Source organism: Stomoxys calcitrans, chromosome 1 (assembly GCF_963082655.1).
Source record: "Stomoxys calcitrans chromosome 1, idStoCalc2.1, whole genome shotgun sequence".
NCBI classification, from domain to species: Eukaryota; Metazoa; Arthropoda; class Insecta; order Diptera; family Muscidae; genus Stomoxys; species Stomoxys calcitrans.
The window spans coordinates 43,115,590-43,133,364 of NC_081552.1; the positions used below are offsets into that span (position 1 = coordinate 43,115,590).

At 39.8% G+C, this 17,775-nt stretch overlaps 2 protein-coding genes across 2 annotated transcripts in view; both read left to right on the forward strand.

Annotated features, from left to right (window-relative positions):
• Window positions 1-3,179: 3,179 nt before the first annotated feature.
• Window positions 3,180-17,775, forward strand: part of LOC106094364 (mucin-2-like) — a 267,611-nt gene continuing 253,015 nt past the window's right edge. Inside the window, exon 1 of the mRNA XM_059361149.1 lies at window positions 3,180-3,385. The gene's annotated coding sequence lies outside the window, so the exon portion shown is untranslated. The remainder of the gene's footprint in view (window positions 3,386-17,775) is intronic.
• On the forward strand, window positions 5,276-17,111 carry LOC106095045 (basic salivary proline-rich protein 2-like). Its single transcript, XM_059364918.1, has 2 exons — window positions 5,276-5,672; window positions 16,753-17,111. The coding sequence occupies exons 1-2, from the start codon at window positions 5,276-5,278 to the stop codon at window positions 17,109-17,111; spliced, it is 756 nt and encodes a 251-aa protein (XP_059220901.1).

Consider the following 17,775-nt stretch of genomic DNA (forward strand, 5'->3'; position numbering starts at 1 on the left):
ATGTTTTCAGATGGGTTATTAATGGCTATGTCTAAACCTGAACCGATTTCTATGAAATTCGCCAGTAATATTTAGAGTTATAAGAAAATCTTTCCTGCTAAATTTTTAGAGAATCGGTTGACAAATGAGCACTTTATTGCAATATTTCTCAAAATCGGGCGAACATTTAATGAGACCCACTTCTAAATTTGAACTGATTTCGACCAAACCAAAAATATATAATGTGGTTAGTCGTTAAGGAAAGCGTTGTACAAAATTTTGGTAAGATTGGTCAATAAATTCGCTTGCACTGCCATTTGGGGGAAAATCGGGCAATATATATATTTGAGATCTATATCTAAATCTCAAACGATTTCTGTGAAATCGCAATATTAATATTAAAAGTCATAAGAAAATCATTCCTGCCAAATTTCAAGAGAATCGGTAAACAAATGAGGGCTTTATTGCAATATTTCTAAAAATCGGACGAACATATACATGGGAGCTATATCTAAACGCGGATGTGTGTCGATTATCGAGCGTTAAACAAAAAGACTATTAGGGATAACTTTCCTTTACCCCTCATCGAGGACTGTATTGAGAGCATATCAGGCAAAAAATGGTTTAGCCTCATGGATTTGAAGGATGGATTTTTCAACATAGAAATGCATAATGATTCAATTCCATACACTTCATTTGTAACCCCATTTGGACAGTACAAGTATTTGAAGATGCCATTTGGTTTAAAGAATGCTCCAGCAAACTTTCAACGCTTTATAAATGGTATATTTCGCGACTTAATAGAGGACCATAGAGTGGTTATATATATGGATGACATATTGATTGCATCCTCTGATTTCGATTCTCATGTTCAGACATTGGCGGTTGTACTTGGACGTGCTTTTGAGTACGGATTACGTATCAAGTTAACTAAATGTAAATTTGGTTATCAGAGTTTAGAGTATTTAGGATACTTAATCAGCCCAAAAGGTATACGGCCGACAGAAAATCACTTGCGAGCTGTGAAACAAATACCAATGCCAAGGAATCATAGGGAATTACAAACTTGTCTTGGGTTGTTTTCCTACTTTAGGAAATTCGTTCCGTCATTCTCAAATATTGCAAGGCCATTGTTAGATTTGCTTCGTAAAGAGAAAAAATTCGTTTTCTCTGAGGAATGTGTAAAGGCCTTTAGTGAATTAAAATCTCGTTTACTTCGGGCCCCAGTATTAGCTATCTATAACCCTAAAAGCGATACGGAGTTACATTGTGATGCAAGTTCTCATGGATTCGGAGCAATATTGATGCAGCGTCAGGATGATAAAAAGTTCCACCCCGTAGCATTTTTTTCAAAGGCTACAACCAATGCAGAATCGAGATATCATAGCTTCGAACTGGAAACACTCGCAATTATTTACGCGTTGCGCCGGTTTCGTGTGTATTTAGAAGGATTACATTTTACCATAGTCACAGATTGCAATTCACTTACAATGACCTTGAACAAGAGACAAGTTAATCCTCGGATATCCCGCTGGGCATTGGAACTAGAGAACTATGACTATTCTATCGAACACAGGAAGGGTTCTTCTATGGGTCATGTGGATATGTTAAGCAGATGTATAGAAAAGGAAATATGCCCTCATGTGGGATGTAACATGATTTGTTCTGTAGATTCGAATCAACTCGATGTCCAAATTCAACTGACCCAAGCTAGAGATCCTGTTATTAAGGACTTATGTAAACGTTTGGAAAAGGAAGAGATATGTGATTTTGACCTAATAGACGGTCTCTTATTTAAGAAAGTGGGTGCAACCGTTTGTTTATATGTCCCAAAGGAAATGGAAGATAATGTGATAAGAATGATACATGAGAAGCTTGGACACCTGGGGACAGATAAATGTTATTATAAGATTCGAGAGAATTTTTGGTTCCCAGACATGCGCAATAAGATAGATAGCTTCATTAAGAATTGTATAAAATGTATCATTTATGCTGCTCCAGCTAGAATAAACCAACAGAACATGTACAGCATTCCAAAGGTGGCGGAGCCATTCGATACGATACACGTGGATCACTTCGGACCACTTCCATCATTAAAATCGAAAAGAAAACTTTATCCTGTAAATTCGACGAGCACTAAGGAGGTTTGTTGTTCTCTCGAAAAGTATTTTAGTTATTACAGTAGACCAAGACGCCTAATCTCGGACAGAGGATCATGTTTTACGTCATTGGAGTTTTCTGAATTCATTTTGAAAAATAATATTAATCATGTTAAGGTGGCGGTTGCCTCTCCACAAGCAAATGGGCAGGTTGAGCGTGTAAATCGTATTATTAAGTCCATGTTGAGCAAATTGAGCGACCCAATAGATCATTCCGATTGGTCATTGAAATTGTCCCAGGTGGAATATGCTATCAATAACTGTGTTCACAGTTCTACAAAGGAAACCCCAGCGAAGTTACTCTTTGGAACGAATCAACGAGGGGTGTTGGTAGATAAGCTGTCGGAATATCTAGATGAGAAAATGGGTAATGAGGAGAAACTAAATTTGAGGGATATGAGGGTTAAGGCATTGAATTCTATACAGCGATCTCAGAACTACAACGAATTATACTTTTCCAAACATCATGAACCGGCAAAACGTTACGATGAGGGTGATTATGTTGTTATTATGAATATTGACAATACAGTTGGGAAGAATAAGAAATTTTGTGAAAAATATCGTGGTCCCTACATTATTGAAAAAGTATTAGATAATGATCGCTACGTTGTGAGAGATGTTGACAATTGTCAACTGACACAGATCCCATATAAGGGTATAATTGAAGCAAAGCGACTTCGGAAATGGTTGACACCTAGGTTATAGATTTATGTTATTGGTCACACTTATATAATATACACAATTTTTATATCATGATTGTGGGCAATCATATTGTCAGGTTGGCCGAACTGTAATATGATAACTTGTTATACTCGTATTTATAAGAAACTTTTGATGAAACTAAGTAGACTAGCTTGTTCCTTTAATGTTGTTTGTTTGAAAAATATAATAAAAAGAGTCAGTTTGTTGACAGAAGCTTTACAATAATAATAAATTTTTTATTTTAAAAATTTTTTAGACATTTTTTGTTTCGAATAAATTTAGTTTAAATTAAAAAATCGGGTCCGAGACCCCCCCCCCCACTGGCTCGTGGCTCCCGATTTGACTTCTTGAGCCCTTATAAGCCGAATTTTTTGTCCGATTTGGTTGAAATTGAGCCTGCGGTGTTCTGTTACTACTTCCAACAATTGTACCAAATACAGTCCCAATCAGTCTATAACCTGATATAGTTCCATGTAAAGCAATCTCTCGGTCATCCTTGTTCGGTTCCTAGAAGCTTTAATTTTTGCCGGTTTAACAGAATTTTGGTATGTAGAATAAAATTATGCCCTTCAACTAAATTTATTTTATATAAATTTTAAGCTGAATCCACGGTGGTGGGTTCCTAATATCTGCCGGCCGAACTAAGCTCGCTTTTACTTGTAATTAGTAATTTTTCACAATTTACTGTTGGTATAAGACGAAAATACAAGATTATCGTATAGCGCTATATCGTGAGCCCGATATTCAGAGGTTTCATACATACGAACCATACGTACGAAGTCCAGAGTTTAGAAGATGGTAAATCCCTTCCTAGAATATCTTTTGTGGCTATCTTTATGACACAGAACTCTGCCTGAAAGAGCTTACAGTCTCGTAGTATACCCCGATATGTTGCCAGGCTGCATCTAGGAGCCATCTGTGAACACCGTCCAGAGACGGGAGTCTAAAAACCTGTAACTTATAATTGCAAGTGAAAGGGACCAGCTCTATCATCCTCAATTTTGTTCCAGCCCATCTCGACAGTGGCCTTTCCATGATGCCGCTAATCTTCGACAGAAATTTATGTACGACGTCGTCCGCATATGCGGTCATTCACTACATTCCAGAGAAAACACCTCCCTGTGGTGTTCCCATTATCACCCGGCTTCTGACCACACTATTTTCGAAGTCCGCGTTGATAACGCTGTCACGTAGCATACAGTCCGTCCATACGGAGAAACTTGGGGGGATCCCCGTGCGGCTTAGAGCGGTGACTGTCGACCCATCGCCTCGTTGTTAAATGCCCTTTCAATATTCAGGCCGTCATCGCGTACTTCTTTAGTTAGAAAGCCGCCTCTACTTCTAGCGTCACTGCGTGGAGGACCGTCTTTTCGACCTGCCCTTAAGGTATGCACGACGTTAGAAGTCTTGTTTTAATAAAATTGTTTGGTTTGAAATGTTAAATGCAACGTTTCGTAATAAGCATAATTACCTCTTTACATTTACGATACATTTGTTCTACATTTACGAGAGACTGAAGACATTCAATTGGACCAAATATGTCTTCCTTCCCTATCTTCGCCTTAAAATCTCCCAGAACGATTTTAATATCAAGGGAGGGGCAGAAGTCATATTCTCTCTCTATGCGCTCGTAGAAAATATCCTTGGTCTGCTCGTCCTTGTCTTTCGTCGGGGAATGGGCACAAATAAGGCTGATGTTGAAGAATTTGCCTTTTATGCGGATTGTGGCTAGGCTCTAATCCACCGGAGTAAAGCTTGGGACTAACCACCAACCCACAGCCAAATTCATGTCTCGTGTTATAGCAGCTTTAGTATAGTTGTCACCGTTTGGTGTTGTTGTTACGCCATTCCCGGTCCATCGCACTTCCTGTAAGGCGGTAATATCTACTTCTTCTGCTTCTCCAATACATCCGCCATCGCGCATATTGCACCTTCTCTATAGAGAGTGCGGACATTCCTGGTGCAGATCAGCAAATCATGGTCCTTTAACGTTTGCGCGGGTCGTTAACGTTTGGGGGAGTCCGTTTTTTACTATTTCTTTGCAACCGCATGGGTTTTGTGGGATATAGTATATAGTAGTATCTCAGAATTTCATTTCCGTGCGTATTGACGGCTTTTTCCAAATTACATGTTGGACTTTTACATACATACATAGATTTGGGTATGTGAAGTTTATATAAACTTTATAGAAACAAATTTTCTTCTATTGTTCTCTGAGCTTCATAAATTTTTGTAGGCCTAACCATACAAGTAAAGGGTTTGACGTCACTATGGGCATAACGAACTTCTACATCTATCGTTTGGAGTTTGATAAATATTTGAACACTTGGTTTCGCTATGGCATAATTTATAGTTTTATAAACAAGAGTCCCACTAAAACATAGTTTTGCTATAAATAGGCTGGCCATCCTTCAAGTATCACAACTATTTCCGCAATGAAATTATTTTGGTTGATTACTTGTTTGGGTATATTAGCACTCACCGCAGTGCAGGCCCAAGGTGAAGATTATCCTGACGATGGTGAATATCCAGACGATGGAGAATATCCTGATGATGGCGGCGAATATCCGGGCGGAGAGGAGCCCGAAGAATATAATGGAGGTTGCGAAGGTGGCCATCATGGACCTCCACCACCACCAGGCCCACCACCGCCAAGAGGTCATCCACCTCCACCTCCTCCACCACCACCTCCACCACCATCAGGTGGTTCTTCCTCACGAGGCCATTCCTCACGACCAGCAGGTGGTTCCTCCTCACGAGGACATCCCCCAGCACCATCGGGTGCTTCGAAACGAGGACATGGCAGCCACGCCCGTCATGCTAAACACCAAGGTTAACTTTTTCTACAACAAATGATATAATGAAATAAAATTAAATTAATGTAACAATAAACTTTTCATATTAATTTGCAGTAATTATAATAACCGATATTGTTGTTAAAAACAAGCAGTTGTTGGTTTCCACAGTTTTGGCAAAGCAAGAGCTTATTTCAACCTTACACAAGCAACAAAGCGCTAAGTTCGAACAAAAACATGATCTGGGCACAGCTACAGAGCATTATCTTCATTTTTGAACGTGATTTCTTTAGATGAAAGGACAGACATGACAAGATCGTCTTAAAATTTTACAGGGATCAAAAATGTATATACTTTATAGGGTCGCAAATCGAAATATTGATGTGTTGCAAACGGAATGACACAATGAAAGTACCAACATTCTTGGGTGGTGGATGTAAACAAGTCAAAGCGGGCTAAGTTCGGCCGGGCCGAGTCTTACATACCCTCCTCCACAGATCGCATTTGTCAAATTCTTTGAGCGGTATTGCTTTATAGGGAAACATAGACAAATGGATAAGAATAGCTATGCTATTGACAATACATCAAGTTATAGACCGATTCATGCCATACCTGCGTTAGGTGTTGGAGACCAAAGTAGAGGTTATTGTGCAAAATTTCAAGGAGTAAAATCTGGAGATTGGTTCATATGGGACCTATTTCAGGTTATGGACCGATTCAGACCATATCTGGCAAGTATGTTGAAGGTCAAAGGAGAAGTCGTTGTGCAAAATTTCAGACAAGAACTGGACCCTCAAGTTTCTCGGTTTATCGACTCAGGCCATACTTGATATGTATGTTAGTGGTCGCATTGGAGAAACCACTGTACACAAAATCATCCAAATCGGATAAGAACAGCGCCCCTCTATAGGCACAAAAAGAATAATCGGGAGGTATATCAGATTTAAATCGATTTGAACCATACTTGGCACAGTGCTATGGATGAAAAAACAACTAAAAAGGCATTAAATGGTCAATAAGTACAAGTCATTGTTCAATTTTGTAGAAGAAAATATTGGTCTTTTTGGTAGCTATATTCAAATATAGACCGATCTGAAGAATATACCCCATCCTTCGGTGGTGGGTACAACAAGTAAAAGCGTGCCGGCTGGGCCGAATCTTATATAACCTTCACCATGGATCACATTTGTCTGGTTCTTTGTCCGATATCTCTTTATAGGCAAACAAAGGGTAATGGATTAGAATTGCTATGCAATTGGATCTATGCCAAGTTATAAACCCTATATATGAAGTTCATTATGCAAAATTTCAGCCAAATCGACTATGAAGTGCTCCCTCTAGAGGCTGAGTAATTTATAATCGGAAGATCGGTTTAAAAGTGAGCTATATCTGGATAAGGATCTATTTGGGCTATACTTGCCACAGTTGTTGGAAGTTGAAACAAACCACTTCAAGCAAAATTTCAACCAAAGCGGGTAATAATTGCGCCCACTAGCGGCTCAAGAAGTCAAGATGCGAGATCGGTTTATATGAGAGCTGTATTAGGTTGTGAACCGAAAGTCAAAATAAAACAATTCGAGCGGAATTTCAGCCAAATCGGATAATAATTTCGCCCTCTAGCGACTGAAGATCCGAAATCGGTATCCGAAATCGGTTTATAGACCATACAATTGTTGGAGGTAAAAACAAAACTCCTTGTATAAAATTTCAGCAAAATCGGATAAGAATCGCAGACTCTAGAGGCTTGAGAAGTCAAGATGAAAGATCGGTTTCTATGGCAGCTATATAAAAAACATGGACCGATATGGCCCATTTACAATCCCAACCGACCTACACTAATAGGAAGTATTCGTGCGAAATTTCAAGTGCCTAGCTTTATTCATTCGAAAGTTGGAAAGCTTTCGACATACGGACAGACAGACAGACAAGGCTAAATCGACTTAGAATTTCAAGACGATCAACATTGTATATACTTTACAGGGTCTCAGACCAATATTTCCATGTGTTACAAACGGAATGACGAAATTAGTATTCCCCCCGTCATATGGTGGAGGGTATAAAAATCGAATAGCAAAAACGTGGACAAGTTATAGCTACTAAGAACCATCGTCTTTGCCTACGCCACTTTAAAGCACAAACCGAACTTTTTCCAAAATGGTTTGTTATATAATAAACAATCGCCTGCTGGACCGGGCCCGCTCCGATGCGCCTTCTTTTACTTTATATTTTCCTTGGAATATTTATTTTCGACAATCAAAGATCTTTTAGAGAAAAACCATGCTACGAAAATATTGGGTTGCCCAAAAAGTAATTGCGGATTTTTTAAAAGAAAGTAAATGCATTTTCAATAAAACTTAGAATGAACTTTAATCAAATATACTTTTTATACCCTCCACCATAAGATGGGGGGTATACTAATTTCGTCATTCTGTTTGTAACTACTCGAAATATTCGTCTGAGACCCCATAAAGTATATATATTCTTGATCGTCGTGAAATTTTATGTCGATCTAGCCATGTCCGTCCGTCTGTCCGTCCGTCCGTCCGTCCGTCTGTCTGTCGAAAGCACGCTAACTTCCGAAGGAGTAGAGCTAGCCGCTTGAAATTTTGCACAAATACTTCTTATTAGTGTAGGTCGGTTGGTATTGTAAATGGGCCATATCGGTCCATGTTTTGTTATAGCTGCCATATAAACCGATCTTGGGTCTTGACTTCTTGAGCCTTTAGAGTGCGCAATTCTTATCCGATTGGAATGAAATTTTGCACGACGTGTTTTGTTATGATATCCAACAACTGTGCCAAGTATGGTTCAAATCGGTATATAACCTGATATAGCTGTCATATAAACAGATCTGGGGATTTTACTTCTTGAGCTTCTAGAGGGCCCAATTCCTATCCGATTTGGCTGAAATTTTGCATGACGTATTTTATTCTTACTTTCAACAACTTTCATAACATTCAAATCGGTCCATAACCTGACATAGCTGCCATATAAACCGATCTGTGATCTTGACTTCTTGATCCCTAGAGGTCGCAATTATTATCCGATATGCCTGAAATTTTTTACGACGGATCCTTTCATGACCATCAACAAACGTGTTTATTATGGTCTGAATCGGTCTATTGCCCGATACAGCTCCCATATAAATCGTTCTCTCTATTTAACTTCTTGAGCCCCCAATGAGCACAATTCTTATTCGAATTGGCTGAAATTTTACACAGGTCTCCAACATATAATTTAATTGTGGTCCGAAACGGACCATATCCTGATATCGCTCTTAAAGCAGAGCAAATCTTTTCTTATATCCTTTTTTGCCTAAGAAGAGATGCCGGGAAAAGAACTCGACAAATGCGATCCATGGTGGAGGGTATATAAGATTCGGCCCGGCCGAACTTAGCACGCTTTTACTTGTTTTAAACTTTTTTTCTAAAGCAAGCTTAAAGTAACGGCTGATAACTGACAGAAGAAAGAATGCAATTACAGAGTCATAAGCTGTGAAAAAATTTATCAACGCCGATTTTATGAAAAATCCGCAATTACTTTTTGGGCAACTCAATAGTATAATGCTTTATTCTCATGATGTCCGATTTAGGGGTGTTTTCGGGGGTCAGCATCGTGCTCTTCTCTCAAATACCATTTTTTTATACCCTCCACCATAAGATGGGGGTATACTAATTTCGTCATTCTGATTGTAACTACTCGAAATATTCGTCTGAGACCCCATAAAGTATATATATTCTTGATCGACGTGAAATTTTATGTCGATCTAGCCATGTCCGTCCGTCTGTCCGTCCGTCCGTCCTTCTGTCTGTCGAAAGCACGCTAACTTCCGAAGGAGTAAAGCTAGCCGCTTGAAATTTTGTACAAATACTTCTTATTAAAGTAGGTCGGTTGGTATTGTAAATGGGCCATATCGGTCCATGTTTTGATATAGCTGCCATATAAACCGATCTTGGGTCTTGACTTCTTGAGCCTCTAGAGTGCGCAATTCTTATCCGATTGGGATGAAATTTTGCACGACGTGTTTTGTTATGATATCCAATAACTGTGCCAAGTATGGTTCAAATCGGTTCATAACCTGATATAGCTGCCATATAAACCGATCTGGGGTCTTGACTTCTTGAGCCTCTAGAGTGCGCAATTCTTATCCGATTGAAATGAAATTTTGCACAACGTGTTTTGTTACGATATCCAACAACTGTGCCAAATATGGTTTAAATCGGTCCATAACCTGATATAGCTGTCATATAAACCGATCTTGGGTCTTGACTTCTTGAGCCTCTAGAGGGCGCAATTCCTATCCGATTTGAATGAATTTTGCACGTAGTATTTTGTTATGATATCCAACAACTGTGCCAAATATGGTTAAATCGGTTCATAACCTGATATAGCTGTCATATAAACAGATCTGGGGACTTGACTTCTTGAGCTTCTAGAGGGCGCAATTCCTATCCGATTTGGCTGAAATTTCGCAAGACGTTTTTTATTGTTACTTTCAACAACTATGTCAAATAAAGTACAAGTCGGTTGATAACCTGATATAGCTGCCATATAAACCGATCTGGGATCTTGACTTCTTGAGCCTCTAGAGGTCCAATCCGATTTGCCTGAAATTTTGTACGACGGTTTCTTTCATGACCATCAACATACGTGTTTATTATGATCTGAATCGGTCCATAGCCCGATACAGCTCCCATAAAAATCGATCTCTCTATTTTACTTTTTGAGCTCACAAAGAGCGCAATTCCTATTCGAATTGGCTGACATTTTACACAGGTCCCCAACATATAATTTAATTGTGGTCCAAACAGGACCATATCTTGATATCGCTCTAATAGCAGAGCAAATCTTTTCTTTCGGCCCGGCCGAACTTAGCACGCTTTTACTTGTTTAAATCTCATATTGCAATTGGTTTTGGGGGAGTTTACAGGTTGAGGCGTCCCCCAAAAACATGGCCAAAAGATTGATTATAAAATTCGTTTTCGAATCTCAAATACCTTTCATTTGAGACACATATTGGCATGTGATGTTTTGAGGAAGGGGTGAAGCCAAATCTCGATTGTTGATGTTGACAATTGGTCTACTCCCAAATACCCTTCATTTGGGCTCCATTTTTCCATAGTCGACAAACATGACCGGTTTGGTGAGTGTTTTTGGGGATGGGGCGGCCACTCAGTGAGTTGGCTTTGAAAATATATATCAGATTCGTGTTCTACTCTAAAATACCTCATATTTGAGCCTCATATTGCAATGGTCAGCAAATACTTCCTATTTGAGTGGTCGTATGGGGGAAGGGGGCCCCATAGACATTCTTCCCGAACATTAATATCAGATTCGTGCTTACTTCCAAAGACCCTTTATTTGAGTCCCATATCTCATTGGTCGTAAATATGTCTTCTTTGGGTTATGTTCTCGGAAATAGGCCCCCCAAACACTTGGCCCCACATCTGGATATCAGATTCGTATTCTACACTCAAAACTTTTATTTAAGTTTCATATTGCCATGGTCAGTAAGTAAGTCTTGTTTGGGGGTGTTTTGGGACCCCCAGAAACTTTGTCCCAAATTTGGATATCAGATTCGTATTTTTCTCGTAAATACCAGTAAAAGTCGATTTTTCCATGTCGGTCCGTCCATCTGACTTTCGAATAAGGCTAGGCGCATCAAATCTTGCACTAATAGTAAAATCCCAACTGACCTACACTAATACACTATTAGTGTAGGTCAGTTGGGATTTTAAATGGGCCAAAGTCATATTGGTCTATGTTTTGATATAGCTGCCATACAAACCGATTTTGGATCTGGACCTCTTGAGCCCCTAAACGCCGCAATTCTTATCCGCTTTGTCTCAAATTTAGTATGAGATATTTTTATGATTTCCAACATCTGTGCTTAGTATGGTTCAAACCGGTTTAAAACTTGATGTAGCTCCCATATAAACCGATCTCCTAATTTGACTGTTTGGGCCTCTAGAGGGCGCAATTCTTATGCGATTTGGTTTAACATTATTTTAACGACTTCTCCTATCATCTTCCACATACGTGCCAAATATGGTCTGATTGGGCCCATAACCTGATATAGCTCCTATATGAACCGATCTCCCCATTTTAATTCTTAAGCCACTATAGGGCTCAATTCTAATCGATTTTTTGCTGACATTTTGCGCAATGACATCCAACAGCCAAACCAAGCATGTTCCGGATTGGTTGATAACCTGAAATAGCTCCAATAGCTTTGAAATTTTTATCCATAATCCTTTGTTTGCCTATACGGAGATATCAGGCAAAAAAATGACAAATGAGATCCATGGTAGAGGGTATGTAAGATTTGGGCCGAACTTTTCCCGCATTTACTTGTTGTCACTCGATTCGATTGCCAAATCATTGAAAACACCTATTTTCCCTTTATAAAATCAGCTGTTTTCAATGACTTGGCGAACGAATTGAGTGATAAAACGAAAAAAATCTGTGCTTATCGGTACGCCACTTGGGCTCGACTATAAAAAGGGGCTTCTTATCTTAGAGCTAAATTTCCAATCAAACCCGCTCCATTGAGCTTTCGCTTTCAAGGCGTAGAAAAATGGCACCTCAATAACGTTACCTACACTCCAATACCTCTAATTATGTGTACGTTCGTTGAGCCTTTCTCTCTAACAGTTTAATACAAACATGGATAGTAGAGTGCAATACTAAATGAATTTTTATCTATAGCAAAAGTAGCCACTTAAACTACCTGAAATACTTGTTAAGGCCCGTCTTAGGGAGGGAAATTTAAAAAATAATACAGCTAACAACCGCAACGAAATTCCTATACTTTATTTTTCTGTATTTTACCTTCCGATAGGTTGCCATAACAAACATAAATGCTGCATGATCCATTTTAACCACTCTTCCCTCTCTCTGTTTGTGGTGGCGTCTCTATTCAATTGATCCATTTGCAAACAGAATAGATGGCGCTTATTTAAATGTTAGTGCTGCCATCGATAAGGGAAAGGTTTAGACTTTAATACTCAAAATGTTAACAATATAACTTAAAAGTTCTCTGTTCCATGTCGCCCGGAAGCTTGCGCAATCATATATAAACGACTGAGAATTTTACATTTCTCCCATCTATTGGAGCTTTTTTGAACATATGTTATGAGCCAAAAGATTTCCTTTGTCTATGCAGCTACTCGTTTGGAGCGGCTTAGCGCCTATAATATTGATCATCATATGTTAGTTATCTATATCTGACGATATGGCTACCTGTTGAATGGTCATAAATTTAGTCTTTTTTATATCAAATCAAACTGCTATATTAAGCGATTCTCAGTGGTAAATAACTAATTTTTCGGTCTTTATATTATATTATACTAGCTGACCCGGGCCCCATCCGCTGCGCCTTATTTTTCTTTATATGGAACAAAAGTTTCCTTGGAATATTTATTTTCCACAATTAAAGAGCCTTTAGTGAAATAACATGCTACAAATATAGTATATCGCTTGACTAATTGTTTAACAATATAAGTACCTTTTTCCGAATCCCATATGATCTTTATTGGTATACGATTTTTAGTTTGGATGTATGGTGTACTCCATTCTTAAAATACTTTATTTCAGCCCGCTACTCTCATGGTGTCTTATTTAAGGGTGTTTTCGGGGGTGAGGTGGTCCTCCAGGCACTTGGCCCTGAAAAAATATCAGTATCATGCTCTTCTATCAAAAACCATTTATTTAAACCCCATATTGCCATTGGTTTAGGGGAGTTTACACGATGAGGCGTTCCCCAAGCCTCATCGTGTAAATTTTGCTTATTTACGTAGCCTTTCAACCAGAAATGAGCCTCATCGCTGAACGGTGAATGAACACATTTCGAACCGAACACTGATTTTGGTAATAAAATTCAATGATTTGCAAGCGTTGCTCGTTAGTAAGTCTATTCATGATGAAATGTCAAAGCATACTGAGCATCTTTCTCTTTGACACCATGTCTGAAATCCCACGTGATCTGTCAAATACTAATGCATGAAAATCCTAACCTCAAAAAAATCACCCTTTACATGGTCGTACATTTGGATATCAAATTCGTATTCAAATCCCAAATACCTTTATATAAGCCCCATTTAGCAATGGTCACTAAAGAATTGCTGTTTGTGGGGTATTTTGGGAAAGGGGTTGACCCCCAGAAAATTGGTCCCGAAAGTGGGTATCAATTCTTGCTCTACCCCCCAAAACTTTTCATTTCAACTCTACATTGACATGGTCGGTAAAATATGGCCGATTTAGGGGTGTTTTGGGGATTGGGGTGGTAGCCCAAACACTAAGCCCGGAAAATATAGCAGCAATGTGCTCTATTCTCATATATCTATATATCATTTATTTGAACCCCTATTGCCATTGGCCTTAAAATTGGATATCAAATTCGTTTTTAATCTCATTTAAACTCCTTATTGCAAAAATCAGCAAATATGTCCGCTTTGGGGTATTGGCCCTAAAAACAATAAATATAAAGTTTCACTCTCTTTAAAACCCAAATTGTCTTGGTGAGCAAATTCGTCCTATTTGGGGATTGTTATGGTGGTGTGACGTCCCCTAGACAGTTGGTCCCTAACGTTGATATCAGATACGTGGTGTACTCCCAAATACCTTTAATTTGAGCACCATATTTCCATAGTCGGCTTGGGGGGTGTTTTGGGGGATGGGCGGGCCCTCAGTGAGTTGGCCTTGAAAATATATATCGGATTCGTGTTCCACTTTAAAAACCCTCTTATTTGAGCTTCATATTACAATAGTCAGCAAATACCTAATATTTGGGTGGTGTTGTGGGCGTGGGTTGGCCCCATAGACACTTTTCTCAAATATTGATATCAGATTCATGCTTTACTCCCAAAGACCTTTCATTTGAGCCCCATATTGCTATGGTCGCAAATTTGTCCCCTTTGGGCGATGTTTTTGGGGAAAGGCGGCCCCCAAACACTTGATCCCATATTTGGATATCAGATTCTAATTCTACACTCAAATATCTTTTATTTAAGTGCCATATTCCCATGGCCAGTAAATAAGTCGTATTTAGGAGGTCTTTTGGGGAAGGGGTCAACCCCCCAGAAACGTGGTCCCCCATTTGGATATCAGATTCGTATTATACTCGGAAATACCTTTCATTTGAGTCCCATATTGCCATGGTCGGTAAATATGTCCGATTTAGGGGTGTTGTGGGGGTTGGGTGGTATTGTGGGGGTGGGGTGGTGTTGTGGGAGTGTGGTGGTGTTGTGGGGGTGGGGTGGTGTTGTGGGGGTGGGGTGGTGTTGTGCGGGTGGGGTGGTGTTGTGCGGGTGGGGTGGTGTTGTGCGGGTGGGGTGGTGTTGTGGGGGTGGGGTTTGGTGTTTGGTGTTGTGGGGGTGGGGTGGCCCCATAGACACTTTTCCCTAATATTGATATCAGATTTGTGCTTTACTCCCAAAGTCCTTTCATGTGAGCCCCATGTGGCTATGGTCGTAAATGTGTTCCCTTTGGAGGAGGTTTTTGGGGAGAGGCGGCCCCCCAAACACTTGGTCTCATATCTGGATATCATATTCGAATTCAGCACTCAAATACCTTTTATTTAAGCCCCATATTCCCATGGTCAGTAAATAAGTTTTGTTTTGGTGGTGTTTGGGGGGTGTTTTGGGGAGGGGGTGGACTCCCAGAAACGTGGTCCCATATTTGGATATCAGATTCGTATTCTACCCGCAAATACCTTTCATTTGAGTCCCATACTGCCATGGTCGGTAAATATGTGCGATTTAGGGGTGTTTTGGGGTTGGGGTGGTCTCCCTAGCACTTGTTCGACAAATAGATATTAGATACGTTTTCTTATCCTAAATGCCTTACATTTGAGTCCCATATGGACGTGAGTGGTTTAAATATATGTTTGGTAGGTTTTGGGGTGGGGCAGCCCCCCTAGGTGCCCCATCCGAAATTTGGATACCAAATTTTTATTTTTAGGATACTATATGAGAGCACACAAAATTTCGCTTAAATCGCACCACCCATCTCCGAGATCTGGCGTTTCTGAAAATTAGGGTAAGGGGAAGGGTCCGCCCCCTTCAGATATCAAAAAATGTAGTATCCTTTTTTCACCACGGGGTCATTATGCACCATCTGTGAAAATTTCAAGAAAATCGGTTCAGCCGTTTCTGAGTCTATAAGGAACACACAAACATACAAACAAACAAACCTACAAACAAACACAAATTGATTTTTATACCCTCCACCATAAGATGGGGGGTATACTAATATCGTCATTCTGTTTGTAACTACTCGAAATATTCGTCTGAGACCCCATAAAGTATATATATTCTTGATCGTCGCGACATTTTATGTCGATCTAGCCATGTCCGTCCGTCCATCCTTCTGTCTGTCGAAAGCACGCTAACTTCCGAAGGAGTAAAGCTAGCCGCTTAAAATTTTGCACAAATACTTCTTATTAGTGTAGGTCGGTTGGTATTGTAAATGGGCCATATCGGTCCATGTTTTGATATAGCTGCCATATAAACCGATCTTGGGTCTTGATTTCTTGAGCCTCTAGAAGGCGCAATTCTTATCCGATTGGAATGAAATTTTGCACGACGTGTTTTGTTATGATATCCAACAACTTTGCGAAGAATGGTTCAAATCGTTTCATAACCTGATATAGCTGCCATATAAACCGATCTTGGGTCTTGACTTCTTGAGCCTCTAGAGTGCGCAATTCTTATCCGATTGGAATGCCATATAATCGGCAAATGCGATCCATGGTGGAGGGTATGTAAGATTCGGCCCGGCCGAACTTGGCACGCTATTACTTGTTATATATAAGATAGGTAGATGCTTGTGTTTTCAAAATGCTTGTTACTTTCTAATATCAAAAGTACAATGTTTTACGTCACCGTGGACACAATACATTTCTGCGTCAATTGCTCGAAATTTGGTAAATATTTAAACACTTGGGTGTATTTTGGGAAATGTGTGTTAAAAAATAAACGCGCGTACAAGGCAATGCTTTTTACTATAAAATGCCTAGCTTTCGTCAATGGAGTATACTATACCTTTGGTCTTTGATTAGAGTGAAGAAAGTTTTTCACTAGAAATAATGAAAGTATTTTGGGTGATTTTTTGTTTAGGCTTATTCGCACTCACCGCAGTACAGGCCCAAGGTGATGAATATCCTGATGAGGGTGAATATCCTGACGATGGAGAATATCCAGATGATGGCGGTGAATATCCAGAGGGAGAGGAGCCCGAAGAAGGCTGCGGAGGTGGTCATCATGGAGGCCCACCTCATCATGGACCTCCTCCACCAAGAGGTCCTCCACCGCCAAGAGGTCCTCCCCCACCAAGAGGTCCTCCCCCACCAAGAGGTCATCCACCACCACCACCACCATCAGATGGCTCTTCGTCACGGGGTCATGGCGCAGCACCATCGGGTGGTTCGAAACAAGGGCTAGGAGGTGGTGCTCGTAAAGCTCCACACCACGGATAACTTTGTGCGAACAACAATAGGAAAATAATGAATTAAATTTGATCTAACTCTAAACCTTTATGAATTTACAATTATTGTGATTAGCAGTCTCTAGAGAATTAAGAAATATTTTCTCTTTCGTATTTTGCTATAATTCTGTACCATCCACCATAGCATAGGGGTGTACTTATTTCGTCATTCCATTTGTAACTCATCGAAATATTGATCTAAGACCCAACAAAATATTTACTCTTGGTCGTCTTGATATTCCATGTCGAAAGCACGCTGACTTTCGAAAGAGTAAAGCTAGGCACTTGAACTTTTTCACAAATACTTTTTATTGGTGTAGGTCGGTTGGGACTGTAAATGGGGCAAATCGGTCGATGTTTTGATATAGCTTCCTTATAAACCGATCTCCCGTTTGCTCTTCTTGAACCTACGATTTGCTTGAAATTTTGCACAATGACTTCCCCTCTGACCTTCACCAAGCATGCCGAATATGGTCCGAATCAGTCTTAAACCCGATATAGCTCCCACATAAAACGGTCTGCGATTGCATCTGTTGAGCCCCTAGAGGCCGGAGTTCTTTTCTAATTTGACTGACATTTTGCGCAAAGACTTCTCTTATGACTTTCAACTTTGAAGCTGAATATGGTCCAAATCGGTCCATTACCTGATAAAGCTC